Source organism: Trachurus trachurus (assembly GCF_905171665.1).
Source record: "Trachurus trachurus genome assembly, chromosome: 8".
In the NCBI taxonomy this organism is placed as follows: domain Eukaryota; kingdom Metazoa; phylum Chordata; class Actinopteri; order Carangiformes; family Carangidae; genus Trachurus; species Trachurus trachurus.
The window spans coordinates 9,628,499-9,645,023 of NC_139905.1; the positions used below are offsets into that span (position 1 = coordinate 9,628,499).

Consider the following 16,525-nt stretch of genomic DNA (forward strand, 5'->3'; position numbering starts at 1 on the left):
TGTCAAACTCATTTTAGTTCAGGGGCCACGAACAGCACAATTTGATCTCAAGTGGGCCGGACCAGTAAAATAATAGCATGATAGCCTATAACCCAAAAGAACTTTGATTTTTTTTTTTTTTTAACTTTTTAATACATTATTAATATGTTTACAGTTAATGAACTATCCTTTTACAAACATATTATGAACAACCTGAAATTTCTTGATAAAAATATGTGCAATTTCAAATTTTCAGACTTGACAAATTCATCCCAAGGGCCGGATTGGACCCTCTGCCTGGCCGGTTTTGGCCCGTGGGCCGCATGTTTGACACCCCTGATGTAAACGCTCACATGTTGTAAGCGTGACCAATCTCTACCATTCATTCAATGGGGGCTTAAGATGTTTTATTATTATTTAAGACAAATTGGTTGGAATAAACATTACCAAAACCTCATGTTTCATTTGTAAGATGTCTTGTAATGTAGGCTACAGGTAATGACAATAATAGATTTGGACAGCATCACAGCATCCTTCAGCACACCACTTATAACAGCTCAAAAAAGCCATGCCATTACACTGATTAAATGATTTTAGTTGATGAGCATTTCCTTGAGACTGAGGTCTCAAAAAAATAAAAAATAAAAGTTCCTGTAGTCTGGTTTTCTGATCAGCTGAGTGAGAAACAATCCCACTGGCTGAGTTTCACTTAAGTTGGTAAACTGGAAGATGTTGAGAGCATTGCATATTATAGGCCTACCCTATAGTAACTAAGCATTTCTGTGCTGCAGAGATTTGCCCAAACCATGTTGTTTTATCTGGTTAGCCAGTTGGCAAGGCTAATTCAGCATGGCTAACAAGGCTACATTTGCACAATAGCAATGCAAGTGGCAACTACATTGATGTTTTTCTTAACACAGCTAGTGAGGCTAATTTCACATGCTAGCAATGGAAGTACTGTAGCTATAGCCTGCTTGTTCATCAAATAAGCAAGAAAAAAAGAAAATCAGTGGGCATGCTCACCATGCAACTATATGGCCAGTTTGCTTTTAGCTTTGTGTTAGCTTGTTAATTTTTTGTTCAGATTACAAGTGAGATAAGTAATACTACTAACTTTGAGGAAATAAATCTGGAGCAACTGAAACAGTTCTTTGTTGGTTAATAAAGAAACCTGATTATTCAACACACTGTGATTACAGTTGCAGTTTGTGCTGCCAACACTGAGCAAAAATAGACCTCGTAGCTCTGAGAAGTCTCACAGTCAGCTCGGCGAGGACAGAAACCAGGATGGAGGTCTGAGTAATCCTGTTTCTGAGAAATGTGCAGTAAATGGATCTCATTCATAAAATAGGCCAACTGTGAAGTTCGTTAAGATTAGAGAGATGGTCAATAACTACAGTAGGCTACATTATGTAGCCTAATAGACTTTTAAAATGTCTTAAAAAAGGTTCCTTGGTTGTATGTTTTCTAATTTTATTTATTTATTCTTTCCAAAGACTTTAACTGGTTATTTAGCCTACCGTAGTTGGAAGGACTTGATCTCAAAAATGAGCCATATTACTTTTGATGGCATCTAAAAACTAAAATAACAACCTCTGTTTCATTGACAGATGTTTTTGTGTAGCCATGAGACTTGCAAGCTAACAAACTGGCTTGGCTAAAATTTGTGTGTGGTACCAGACCAGGCTGGAAACACATTGCAACACTTCAGTTTCAAGTACAAAATTAAACAATTAAACACTGTCTTGTTTAAAGTGTGGTCTGCATATGCAGAGAAATTACAGAAAGAAAAACTGTGCTGCCAACAATACTGTAATACAAATACAGCCGCTATGGAGTGCATTTAACAATATCCAATAGTCATAGGTGCCGGGCTCCTTTTATTCATGCTTTCTCTACATATATTTGCTCCTATATTTATTATATTTAGAAATGTAATATTTTAGTACAATGTATACACTGCAGTGTCAGGCCCCTGTCTCTACTGGACTCTACTGAGCATGCCCGCTGGGGTTAGGGCTCTCCATGCAAGGGACCACAAAGAGAAAAGAAACATAACATATAAGCAGCCTAATATATGATGACCAAAAGTAAATAACATGTAATATTTGTGTTCAATCCTAGTGAATGTGAATGTCTGGTGTGTGCACACGACAGAAAATAAATAGTTCTGGCTCTAAAAGTGGAGTTGTGTCTGTGACACTAAAGGTGTGAGGTGAGAACAGGAAGGCAGCCATGCTTCGATGAACACAGTAATCCTCAGCCAGAGGCATCAGTGTGCTTTCCACTGTAGTGCACGCTAGGCTCAGCTCATTAGCTGCAAGATTAATTAACCTGGGTGAGGCAAAAACACTGCAGCAGCAAAGCGTCTGACACACAAACTGAACACACTGTTTAGTTTTCTTTCACATGGGTATTTCTATAAAACTTGGACTTGTGCAGGAATAGATAGCCTATAAATAACAATCTGACGTAAATCTAATTGTTGCATATAAATGTAGAAATGTAATTCTTTAAAAGTTATATCAGAATCTGGATATTGTACAACAATTTATTAATTATTTCTTATGTTGATGCCTTGAAAATGCATTTTCTCAGTTTATGCAGCACCTTCACCATTGCAGTCACTTTCAAAAGGACTATCTACTATTTAAAGGACTGAGCTATTTTTATGCTGAGGATTACCATCCCATTACATTTTTAAAGTCAGTGTTCACTTTGCTGTTTGCTGGGATTTTTCCATCGTATTCATTTATCTTTCTTTCCTCTCTGCAGGTAAACTATGGGCGATACATTCTAGCATGAAACAGTAAACCAATTACAAAGCTGTTTAACCCTGTGTCACGTGTGCACAGAAAGCCTCTTTTATTCTAAACGTATTCCCATCTATAGTAGATTCAGCAGGCCCATGACCTCAGTCATCCACAGAACATGGATTTCTGTCATTTCTAGTACTTACCTGTGGATGAATGCATTTGATTTTGTGTTTTACTGTGTGTGTATCTTGAATTGGAGCATCTGAGAGGCCAGGTCAGCAGGTTTCTAATACACATGGGATTTAAACCTGAGTTTTCAAGTGGATCAGATAATGTATTATTCAGAAACGGCTGCTATTTGTGTGTGTGTGTGTGTGTGTGTGTGTGTGTTTTTTTTTTTTTTTAAATCAGCAGGTCAGTGGGCAACATGGCATGACTGTTACAGTAAATTCCTAATGTCAGAAGCACGCTGTCTGAAGCTGGGGATAGTTGATTATTATATGATTTCAGTTCAAGTTTGATCACCTTATAAATACAAAAATAATGTGCCAGCAAACTCAGAGCAGGTTAAATTAAAAGGTGCTTTATTGGAGGTGTAAAAACTGGATTCAGTGAACGGGAATAGGGCAAATGGTTCAAATGGTTCAAACGGTTCAAACGGTTCAAACGGTTCAAACGGTTCAAATGGTTCAAATGGTTCAAATGGTTCAAATGCAGGTCACGGGGAGGTGACAGGTACAGATGGCAGACCATGGGAAAGGAAAAGGTTGAAAGTTGGCAGATGACCAACACAGACGTCTGGGAGAGGCAAAGTGGCTGATGGGCTATTTATGTTAGGACTTGATGGGACAGGTGTAGCTTGACGAAGGGATGGGAGACAGGTATGCACAGAGGGGACAGGTCAGGTTAGTCAGGCAACGGTTAGAAACTGTTGAGAATTAAAAGGGTTGTGGTTACAGGAGGTTCAGCTCCAAGTTTCATTTACATCAGTGGGACAATTCAAGTTGGTTGTACGAAGGTGGAGTCGGTCTTAGTTTGTTTGCTTTTCCAGACTTGGACATTCTGTTGTTTTCAGAAGTATATGAGACTTGGATATCGATGTGCACTGTATTTACAATCTGGAAACTTGCAGTTTGGCAACTCCCTAATGAATCAGGTATGAAGGATGGAAAAGTCCCAGAGGGCGTGGGAGAATTTCTCCACATTCTTTTTGACATTTGTTGAACAGTTACAAACCTGAAAGTTTCCATTCATGTGAGGGTTATACCGTCCTCAGCCTCACAGATGTTTTCATCTCCTCTTGTAGATCAAACCGGTGCTCAGGTTTAAGGGTGGGTGGAGCAAGGCACGATATTAGGTGATGTCATGAAAGCATGGAAGCACTACCATTGAGCAAAACTGCACCCAGTACTCTGAAAACTGCAAAGAGCACTGCTCCAGTTTGTAGTCAGGTGATGGTGTAAAGGGATGATGACACATTGTAACTTTGTCCTCCAAATAAACAAGAGCAAATCAGGAGACAAGGATCAAGGATCAAGTGATGTTGCATGAGTCAATCTTGGTTCAGTTGCAGAGTGTGTGCAAATAGAAAGTTTAACTTCCTGCTCCTAATATACTGTATGTTTGAGGCCTGAGGGTCCAGACAACTAGAAGTTTTAGCTGCGTTGAGGGTAATGTAGGCACCAGGTTTCGAAAAGGAATAAAAAACAATATGTATTGTTGTGCTGCAGCAATTAAGATCACTTATTTGACAATATCATAAGAGTGAGGTGCTAAATCAGTTGGCATACACCTGAAAGCCTCCAAAAACCAGATCTAACAGATAATTACAATAGTGGCATTTTAAGTTAAAAGCAGAAGATTTGCATTGATGTTATTAAAAGGTAAAGGTGCTTTTAGGTTCTGCTTCATACGAAAAAAAGCCCCATCTCTAACAAGTCTTGCTGCTTAAGACAGATCTTTGCTGTGAGCATACAGTATACCCGGTTACATAAAGTGACACTGTGCATGTAAAGTGATACAGCTGAGTGTGTGAGATGAGAGTGCAGGTCAAACACCCGAGAAGCAGACTCGGCGTCCATCCATCCATCCACCGCATCAAACTGGGAAGGTGATCAGTGCAAGTCGCAGACGCAGACACAGATTGTTTACAGCCAGGACGGGAAGCCATCCTGAGCCGCTGTGACACACTGGCGACCTGGCGCTCTCAGGTGTGTCTCACATTAGAGGTGTTAGTGAAGCAGCGTGGGAGGTGGAGGCAGGCGCGGGTTAGGAAAGCAGAGAGAGGCCAGAAACAAGGAGACGCTGTCTGCTGACATATGGCCTCTGGCGTTCACCCGTTGTCTGTGATAATGTCCTTTTTAAAAGCCCAACAAAGAGCTCTTTCTCTTCCTCTGGATCAGTCCCATTCTCTGCTCCTACTGGTACAGTATGTTAACCACAAAGACCCAGATACCTCTGTTTGATATAGTTCACCCTCCCTCTTTGAATTCCACAAATACATGCTTGACCTTTGTTTTTAATCCACCATTTGTAACGCAATTAAAAAAAGGCTTAAAATAATCTTCATGTGCTCAGGATGGAAGTAAAAAATAAATAAAAAAGAAGAAAAACACACATTTGTGAGAGAGAGAAAATGAACTCAGGGTTCAGCTCATTTCTGTGTGGTGTGCAGCAGCAGCAGCCGTCATGGCATCAACACAGTGGTACAGCTTGAACTTCATTAAGCACAAGGATTGCACATTGGTCTTACGTAAACACTGTTATACCTAAGAGTCACTGATCAAGTTACAGTTGTATTATGTAACTGAGCTCTTAGTGCGTGACATGGAGTGCGTGCAATTTGTTGTCTGGGTCTGGGTCACTTTGTCTCCTGCAAGATCAGACTCGGTTTTTTCTTTTGTTTGTTTTTTTTTTGCTAGAAGTGCGACTGTAACATCAGAAATACACACTTCCTCCACATGGTAACTGCGGCAGGAAGCTGCCTGTGGTGCGTCTGTGTCCTCAGCACAAGTTGTTCAATAGCAAAAAAATTAGAAATATGCTGTAACATCAGTTTCATTTTGTGGTAAGTGTGAGCCGTTGACATCAGGAACTTACATAACATGTCACAAGACCGTGTTTTGTTTGAAAGAACATGAACAGAATCACAAAAAGATTTTATTTCTAAACAATTTTACAACCACTAGGACCCCCCCCCCTTTTTTTATTTTTACTAGGCCTATTGCTCTTACTTATGAACAAAACGATTTTTCATCTCTCTATGTTAGAGAACCTCTGATTATTCATGAACCAAAAAAAACCTAATTTAAAATATACACGTGAATGTCACTTTTATATGAATCTAATATATGTCTAATGTATCTAATATATAGTTATTGGTCGTTTATAGATCAATTTAGTTTACCAGGTTGCGGAGAATACATTTTTGTCCTGTTTTTCCTCTTTATTTACAAAGGCGTTTAAAAGAGGCCATCAATTCTGCTGTTGAAATGTCCTGAAGTCTTAAATACTAAGATAAAATTAATCAATTCATTTATGTTTTACAGCTTCAATCCAGCAATGGTAAATACAAAGAATTGTAAAGAATCAGACCATTTATTTTTTATAAATAGCTTACAACTGTCTTACAAAGCAGTATAACTTTTTACTGACATTTGACAGACAGCAGATGTGCAGACAGAAATTTGTGTCTGTGTATTTTGTTATTCAATTTAGCATTTATCATTATACTGAACCAGTATTTATTATTTTTTATTGAGTTATAATATACAGAACCAACAATTTATACATTGATGCAGAACAGCACATCAAAAAACACAAATAGTCAAAAGCATTGTATAATAATAGATCATTACAAAAAATACAGAAAAGATAAATAAATAAGTCAAAGATGGGTACAAAAGGGATAAAGAATAAAATAAAAATACACAGGGAAAATAAAACAGCGAACAAAGAGGGTCAGTCAGAGGCTTCAGGGATGAACTTTTATCACATTTCCCATTATTTTCTTTTATTCAGAACTTGACTGTGACGTTTCTCTCACATGACACCGCCCACTAACCATCTGATTGGCCGCCCTGCCGGTGATCTCGGCGCTGATTGGCCGATGCTTCTGTCAGTCAACAATCTCCCCACTAGTGATGGCACCAACTGAAAAAAAAGAAAAATCATATTCTAGAGTTGAGCGACTCAGTCAGTGAGCGGCTCGGCTTGGCTCGGCTCGGCTGTCTTGCTTCGGTGTCCGGGGGGTGGGTTGTTTCGGTTTTTGGTCCAGGTTGCCGCTGGTGCTCATGGATGTTTGTAGCTCAGATAAACGGGAGTGAGTTGTGTGTGTTTTTTGCAGCAGGATGGTTTTAAGAAAAAGGCTAAAATGGTGCCTTTGTAGTAGGTGGGAGTGTTAAAGCTGCCGGTGCCTTGTAGTTAGCTGCTGTGATGAAAGTTAGCTGCTGCTAGTTAGCTGACTAGCTCATGTTAGGCCTTCCGTTTCCTGCGGGCTGTCAGGACTCTTTATTGTTTTATTTCTCCCCCTTTGTTGCTCTTTTGTTCGCTGGAGTTTGCTGATTTTTTTCCTCCCTCTGCTCCCTGTGGTTCCTAAAGCAGTGAAATGAAGAGAGTGAACAGCTTCCAGAGGTGGGTGCTGGAAAAACCAGGTGGTCTGACAGAAAAAAAACTGGTTTCTTTTTTAGATATTACTGATGTTATTAATGCCAATCACTAGTTTTTAGTTGCCTCTTTCTAACATAAAATATTTACAAACAGGACAGTTAACGCTAAAACAGGATGAAAGGTTGAATTTATACCAGATAATGGAAAAAAGGTAATAATAACAAGGTTTAAACTGTTGATTCATATACAAGCCAGTGACAGGACATTTATTTCACCAGCTTCAGCTTCTCAGATGTGAGGATTGTTCTTTTCCTTCTAGTTTTATTATTATTGAATGTTTTTGAATTTTGTACAAGTACTGGTGATTTTTCCACAATTTATAGACTACACCACAGACAACAGATGAGCTGATAATGTTATTTTCAGCTGTAAATGTTAGATTAACCACTAACCTAAGTGTATGAACCTGTGTTACATGTTTACATAACTGTCTGTGAACACAAACCTGTACAAGACTAATGAGCTCAGGCAGACCTCATGTGATACCACATATTTTAAGGCTGTGGGAGGTTTATGAGGATGTCACTTGAAGAAATGTGCAGCATATTTGTCAATGCACATGTTAGGGAGAGGATTCTTCTCTAACTAACTTGAACTTGGAGATAAATATCAAGTTAAGCATCTTATCTATTTTATTTATTTACCCAGAGTCTGGTTATGTTGCATGAATCACAGTGTCTGGTTTATTAGATTTATTTATCAATATGAGAGGCTACTTTACATCCATGAATCAATGTTTACACCAGTCGGCTCTTGATACGAAGTGACTCAGGACAAAGGTCTCACTGGAGAGAGACTTTACAAACATGGTTGTTCATGTTTTCTTTTGTCTTTGTTTATTTTGTGTGTTTCAGGTTTATGAACAGACGGGCCTCTGCAAACTGCCGCTACCAGCCCACCTGCTATGAGCATGCTGCAAACTGCTACACTCATGCAGTAAGTGGCCTGTATTTAACTTTTTTTCTTTTCTAATATCAAATTCAGAGCCGGTCAACCTGATTGATGCTGATAATTGTGTGATTTTAATTGTCCTCCGTGTAGTTCCTCATCATGCCGGCCTTCGTGGGCATGGCGTTGCTGCACCGTCTGTCAGACAACAGCTGGGAGAGGATCACGGCCTGGGTGTACGGCATGGGCCTCTGCGCCCTTTTCCTGGTCTCCACTGTGTTTCATATCATCACCTGGAAGAAGAGCCACATGAGGTGAGTGGATGCAAAGTGATGACAGACACATGGGCACAAAACCAAGACAAGACACAGGTCTGGGATGTAAACAATCGCCTGTTGCTGTTGTGATATTTAGAGCAAGAGCGGTCGTACACGCTGCAGCTGGTGTCTCCTTTCAGGTGATTTAATATCACTGTCCGCACTAGGAACAACACAACGCTGTGACATCAACTGTTGACGAGGACACATCCATCACTTTGGATTCCTCAGCTTCTCCTGTTGCTTTGTTTGGTTGAAACCTGTTTGGTTTCAGGTTTCCAGCTCATAACTCTTAAACTCTCTCTCTTAAACCAGAAAGTCCTGATGTCCATTATAAAACACTGTGTTTGCTTCTTTCGGCCTGTTTCTGCTCTTTCCTTCACTGTTTTATTGATTACCTCAGTTTCTATTTTGATACACCACTTTGAGAAATTTGAACATCTATATTTTCTATAAAAGTGTCTTTTTAATTTATAAAAGAAGCCAAAATTGTATTGTTAAATGTTACAGAAAATACAGTCTAAGATTGGCATAAAAAAGGATAGATGTGATTAAAGAAATGAGCAAAGTAGTGAATGAATTTGAACAAACTTTTAATCAGCAGACGTCAATTTTTGATACAATATCGAGTCAAAATTCCAACCCCAGTGCTTTTCAAATCTGATCCAGACCAAATAAACATTTAAGAGTGAGGATGTTTAACCAGTCTATTTTGAGGCTGCAAATTCATGAAGATTTTGCAGCATACTAGCGTTTAATTTCAGTCAGTGGTTATTCATGGCTCACACAGGTGCCAGGTCACCTGCTCAACTGTCAGATGCTGTCTGAATTAATCACTTTAGAAAACACAGAACATTCGCCTTCATGTTGTGTTACTACTACGAACCAAAAACAACACGTTGGAGCAGCTAATGCCGTTTTATCCCCCTGTGTGAAAATGCAAATTTAAATTTTTTTTCTGCGGTTTATTAATAACAAAGCTCTCACCTGTTCACCTGCTTGTGCTTTGGTTTCAGGTCTGTTGAACAATGTTTCCACATGTGCGACAGAGTGGTCATATATTTCTTCATTGCTGCCTCCTACACACCCTGGTGAGTGTCACACAGAGCTCAGTATAGACTCACAGGAGTGTGTGTGTGTAAATGTGTGTGTGTCCTCTCTCACATGGAGACTTAACATGTGTCACTGTTGTGTCTCTGCTCAGGTTAAACCTGCGTGAACTGGGCCCTCTAGCAGCACACATGCGCTGGTTTGTGTGGCTCATGGCTGCTGCTGGAACCATCTACGTCTTCAACTATCATGAGAAGTGAGTCCTGCCTCTGTTTGTACCATGAGTTGGGAACTTTAGTTTTTAATAATTAAAGGGATACTTCACCCAAAATCAATAATTAACCAATCACCGTCATGCCAAGGAAGGGTTCTGAGAACTTTCGGAGTCATCAAAACGCTTTTGGAGTTCCAAATTGGATAGAGTTCACTTTTGAATTGTCCAAAACACACACTATGAAACATCCAGATACCTCCATACTGCTCGTCTGTACTGACCCAAGTGTCCTGAAGCCGCCACATGAAAAAGTTGTTCGGAAAAAAATAATTTGATCTCTGTTTTTAGCCTTGTTGTAGTAGTAGCTCCCAGTGGCTCTGTTGATGTTGTGAGCACTATCCACCACCATTATATGAAAATCTGTTGCCGCCGGACCTACCCTGGAACTCCTAAAGCGTTTTGATAGAAGATTGTAGACAATTGGTGAATTATCGATCTTGGGTGAAGTATCCCTTTAATTCAGCTGATATTTACATTTTTAAATGACTCTCATGGAGAATCAGCCCTCTTCTTAGTCTTAAAGTTATGGTTTGTAATCATGTTCAGAAACACTTAACTGGGTGAAATAATCAGACCTCTGTGGCAGCTGCAGGACTGACAAATTGACCAATCCATGCTCTTCACTCCGAAAAGCAAAAAACCAATCAGATGCCTTCATGTCTAGTTCTGCCTACGCCCAATCAAGCTGCCGTGTCTCCCCCTCTCTCGTCTCTATAGAACCGTTTTTCCAGAATCTCCAACCCTAGCTTTAAAGGCACAGTGTGTACCGTAACTTCTGCTAAATAAAAAGGCAGAATCTGGTCATGTTGTGAAGAAGCATTGGATCATGGGAGTTGTAGTCTTCACCACCCACCACTGCTGCTGTCAGTTTCTTATAGTCAGGATTCCCTCAGCGTTAGTGGTTCATGAATCATCGGCAGACGTCTCGACCTGTCCAAAACAAATAGAGCAGGGAGTTAAAGCCAATTAAATCCTTCAGACTAAAACAGCCGCATGTTAAAAAATGTGTTTCTCTAACAAAGGACGTCTCAGTGGAGCTGGGAGCAGAGCTGCTGCTGCTGCTGCTGCTGCTGCTGCTGCTGATGTTTGCTCTGCTTGATTCTCTGATAAATCAAAATCTAGACGTCCAGTGACTGAGTTAAATCAGTTAAAATGTAAAGTTAAAAATGACCAAAATACAAAAGGATAATTGTAAAAATGTGGCTTAAAGGTTTGAAAAAATACTGGAAACATTTGAGCTTATCGAAGTAAATAAGTAAAAAAGCACATGACGTAGGACTGGTCATCAACATCACTCTGTTAAATCATGTAGAAGTATGGAGACTGACAGGTTTGACCAGTTTTATCTGAGCTTAATTTCATTGTTTGTGCTCAGTCACCTGCAGGACGTCGTATCATTTTCTCTACTGGAAATCTAAAAGCCGCAGAGAGTCGGAGCTTTTTTTAAATGAAAGACTTTCTCTTATTACTGGGTGTCTAATCAACTTTTACCAAATCTTTATAAAGAAGCTTTGCAGAAGTTGCACCCAAATGTTAATGTCTGACGTGTATGTGTGTGTGTGAAAGGAGCTGCAGCTACTAAGCAACCGTTTCTGTCTCTGCAGGTATAAACTCGTCGAGCTGGCCTTCTATTTGACGATGGGTTTTTTCCCGGCCTCAGTCGTGACGTCAATGGTAACTTATTTACAGACACATTCACTTTGTTTACATGTCACATGTCACTTCCTCCACCCAGCAGCTCCACAGGCTGCTGCAGCAGGGTGGAGGTGTGTGTGTGTGTGTGTGTACTGTATGTATGTATGTGTGTATGTATGTGTGTGTGTGTGTGTGTGTGTGTGAGACTTCCTGGTCACGCTGACACTAAAGAGCAGTGGTCCTCAGACCTCGTGGAGCCGCGCTGGTGAAAGGACAGAGTTTATTTTAGGGTGTGATGATAGGGAGGAGTTGTTGGTTACTGTTTGTAAACACTCTGTTAACACTCTGTAAAAGTCGAGAGAAAAATGAAAACCAATTTAAAAAAAAACTATACAAAAAAAAAAGAAAGTCGTCCACACAACCCTGCAGTAAGAAAAAAATAAACAAATAAAAAACCGGCATAAGTGATGATCAAGTGGATTTACTCATATTGCACTGTTTCTTCTTTCCCATTGTATTTAAATGGTATAATATTTAATTGTGCCGGGTATCACTACTGATTTACTTAACTGATTTGATTCTGATTCACAAGGTCCTGATTCGATTCAATATTTATTCATTTAGAGATATTTCAGTTTTAATATCAATTTGCTTCGATATGAAAGAGATTTTCACAAAACTAATGTTGCAAATTGTACAAAGTTGGAACTCTCTAACCTGGTGTTTTATTAAAAAGATTCAACACATTAAATTGACTGAAAAAACAGTTACATTAATGCGCATTTATTTAACATGATGACCCACTCCAGAAGTACACAGCGCAACAGTGCAGTAGCCTCATTAAAAGATCGATCTAACGATTTTATGAATCGATATTGAATCTTTTAAATGAAGATTGAACCCATGTCAGAGTGTCAGTACAATCACACACAGTGTTGGTCAGTAATCACACACTAGCTTGTAGCTTGTAGCTCTACCACAGAGGTTGTTGTGGTGACTTAAACAATTGTAACTGGGCCTGTTTCAGAAAGCAGCAGTTATCAAAGTCAAGAGTTGAAACCTGACCTCTGGGTTGACTGAAGAGTTTTCGGTTTCAGAACAGGTAATAAGACTCTTATCAGAGTTATAAGAGTTAGTTCAATAAAGTCTGAGTTAATTTGACCCTGAATTTAGGTTGCGCACAAGGAGATAAAAAGCCCTCATCAATGGAACAAAGATAACATGATTCACCATGGCAACAAGTGAAAGAAGCCTCGCCCAAATACTGTTAAATAAGACACAGTTTAGATAGTCGTAGAGTATCTTTGCCTCACCCCTCCTACTTCTCACCAGAGGAGTTAGACATGTTTATAAATGCTGCTATTTTGTGGCCTCTGATGAATTTGTGGGAACACGACAAATTATATAGGCTAGGCTGTTGTATATTTGTATATTCAACATTTCAGTGTTTGACTTCACCGATATCTATATATAAACATAGAGAGGAAGACAGAAAAAAGTACCGATTGCTCTGAACTGCACTTTGTCCACGATGTGTCATGTGAGCGATGTGAGGGCTGAGAATATTGTTCAGATAAACTGACGGTGCAGAAATATGGGAACCTTCAAACAAATGCTCAAAGAGGAGTGATAAAAATGAATAAAACATCCAATAATAATCCTCCTGGTGGAGTACACACGCTTCAATATCACACCCTGTCTGCCAGTGCTTTCAGTCTGCAGGCTTCAGATAAAGAGGAGGAGAAACCCAGGGTTAGTTGAAGGGAAAACCTGCCAGTGAGCAGGTTAGGTTTACCGAGTATGTTGCCAGTTGAGCTGAACTGGCTTTTGTAAAACCGAAAACCCAGATTTTCCTGTAACTCTGAGTTTTCACTAAACCTGCTTTCTGAAACACGGCCCTGGACGCAAATTTAGAAATCAATAGGACAAGAAAATACATTGACTTTAATGTAAAAGTACTCGGACAATAACTTTTTCATATCAATTTAGTAAATATCAAGAGACAAATGACCAATTAAGATGGAGGACTAGGAATAAATTACATTACATGTTCATCATATTCAGACCACTGAATATAAAAAGAGCACATGTTTAATTTGTGTATTTTCTCTTTGCTTCCTGCAGAGCAACACCGAGGGGCTCCAGGAGCTGGCCTGTGGAGGACTCATCTACTGCCTCGGCGTGTTCTTCTTCAAGAGCGACGGCGTCATCCCCTTCGCCCACGCCATCTGGCACGTGTTCGTGGCGCTGGCTGCCGCCGTGCACTACTACGCCATCTGGAAATACCTCTACAAGGCTCCCAGCCCCGACACCCTCCTCAACACGTGACCACGGCGTGCGGGCGGCCGCCACCCCCGGTCTCTCACCCCCAGCTCTCCTTCCCCTTCCCCTTCCCCTTCCCTTTCCCCCCCTCTGCCCTGAGCCAGAGGCGCTTTGCACACCGACTCCCTCAACTGCCCGCTGAAGCTGCAGCGACAGCCGAAAAAGTTTACGAAAAACAAAAAAAAATATTGACCATGAATTGTTTACTGTTTTCTAATGTGGAAGAGAACAGGTTTTTTCAGCGTCTCAAATGACGAACAAAAGCTTCTTTAAAAATATGTTTTGTACAACTAACAAAAATTAAAAAAAATTAAAAAAAAAGAAAAGAAACTTGACAGCGAGGGAGGAAATTTTGAACTTTTTACTCTTGGTGTTAAAACGGGCACATTCATGAACATTTGAGAAATTTGATAGTAGTCTTTTGTATCAACTTGAAGCAAGTCACATTCCACATTTGGGGTCGTTTTGTGTACGGAAACCTGGAGATTCAAAAACATTTCAGCAGGAGATTTGAACACTGAGGATACGAGGTGCTAAAAAATCAACTCTTTCCATGCGATACTTGGGTTGCAGTACCATTTTTCCAAAATTATATTTGTTTTTATGCTTTTGCTATTGAGAAATATCAACATGTTTCTCTATAAAAAAAACAACAACAACATTTTTTCCATTTTAGCAAAGACGCCAAAGGTCTCATGTATTTAAAGACACAACTGTGCAGGAGCTTTGCCAAAGTTATATGGTTTCAAACTGGCAAAATAATCATTTAACTCACTATCACTAACTGGTATTTGACGCAACATCAGCGCCAACTTTCTCTACCAGGAAGTGTTTTTGTTTCTCGGTCAGGAATAAAAAAATTAAGTTTTTTCTTTTTCTTTTCTTCTTTAATTTCCAGCTCATCTGATCCAGGTTCACTCTTCTTCTGACTTGTGTCCTAAACACAGTCCTCAGTTTTCAAATAACCACACTTAACATCCTGTTGGTGTCCGGCGCCCCCTGCTGGTGCTGGCGGGCGGCTGGTGTTTGAGGGCATTTATAACATTTCAGGCAGTTGCAGGTTGACGCAGGTTGAGGTGTGGATTTTTATTATTAATGAGCCAAACGAGAGAAAACTCAGTTCAGGCAGTGTGATGATGGTGGTGGTGGTGGTGGTGAAACAGTATTGTTCCACTGTATTTGTAATGTGAACAGTGTGCAGTAGAGTGTGTGTGTGTGTGTGTGTGTGTGTGTGTGTGTGTGTGTATGCATGCATGACCTTTGTACTGTATAGTGCAGTATTACACTTCCACTGATTCTCTTGTTTTTGATTTGCACCACTAGGACGAACAGTGCTTCCTGTTTGTATTCGATCGGTGGAGAAATCTCATGTCCTTTGTTTTGTTTTTTTGATTTATGTTTTTTTTTTTGTAAAATCGCTCAATGGCTCCTGACTCATAAAATTACCTTTTCTGTTGCTTTTCCTCTTAGCGATGTGCGGAGCTGAATGATTGCATATTTTTTAAATTGTGGCTCTTGTTGACATTTTGATTTCCTTAACCACTCTTGTTTTGTAATGTTTGTATATTCTGTTGTTTGTTCTGTTGATTACATGAATCCTGGCCTTTGCAGGGGAAAAAAACTGCTTCCTGTCTATTCCATTGGCTGTTAATGGTGCTGCATAAACATGAATGCTCCTCCACTATACTGAGTATCACCTTTATAATGTGACAATAAAAACAATAATGCCCCAATGTCGGACCGATGAACTTCATTCATGTCAAACATTCAGTCAGAGGGGAGAGAAACAGTAAAAACACATGTTGATGAACAACAAAACCCTCAAATATAGCAAATTTCTCATCGTTGCAGGTTAAACATTTCTGATGACCTACATAATTACACATTTTTTGCAATGAATTGAAACACTTACGAAGTTGAATTAGCTCAGCGCTGCAGTAAACTCTTGGGAAATGTAAATAAGAGTTGAAAATAACTACAGTCTTACAGTGTTGTGTGCAGCAAACCTATAGAAATGAAAGAACCACAAGTTGAATTAACTAAAGTATCATTTTTCTCTCATGGATCAACTAATGCAAAGGCATCATTTCAGTTTGCCTGCAAAGTTTGGAGGCACAATAAAGCCTCACATTGGTTCTTATCGTCCAAGAAAAAGGCTCAAATCAGCCAATTCAATCAGTTGGTCCATTGTTGCACCAGTGGTCTTCAAGACTGATGATTTGTTTGAAATTATACTACTAATCAAAAGATATTTATATTAAATGGTGCCAGGAGAGGGTCAGAGGATGGTGTTTGGGTTCTTAAAACTTTGATTTTTTGGAGTAGATGCTTAAATAAAGTGATGTTTTAGTGACCAAACTCAAAAGTCAACCCTGGGAAATAAGCTGCTGCCTGCTCTGCCCCCTGACCCCTGACTGGCATCATATCTCCATGTCCAACTTTATATAATATTCAATATGAATGAATACAATACATAAATATAAACGTTTTCATCAAAACAAACCACTAATTAAGCATTTTTCTACATACATGTCTTTGCATACTTGTTTAAAAAGTTACTTAAAATAAGGACAGGAGGATAACAAAGAATAAAACTAGATTTAAACGCTCTCTAATACTTATCATTTTGGTTTATA

The 16,525-nt window shown here is 39.5% G+C and overlaps 1 protein-coding gene across 1 annotated transcript; it reads left to right on the forward strand.

Annotated features, from left to right (window-relative positions):
- Positions 1-6,916: 6,916 nt before the first annotated feature.
- Positions 6,917-15,622, forward strand: mmd (monocyte to macrophage differentiation-associated). The gene is made up of 7 exons (XM_083977926.1): positions 6,917-7,367; positions 8,258-8,339; positions 8,445-8,605; positions 9,625-9,699; positions 9,813-9,914; positions 11,537-11,606; positions 13,692-15,622. Exons 1-7 carry the CDS (start codon positions 7,342-7,344, stop codon positions 13,893-13,895), a joined length of 720 nt encoding a protein of 239 aa, XP_083834052.1. The 5' UTR covers positions 6,917-7,341; the 3' UTR covers positions 13,896-15,622.
- The last annotated feature ends 903 nt before the right edge of the window (positions 15,623-16,525 follow it).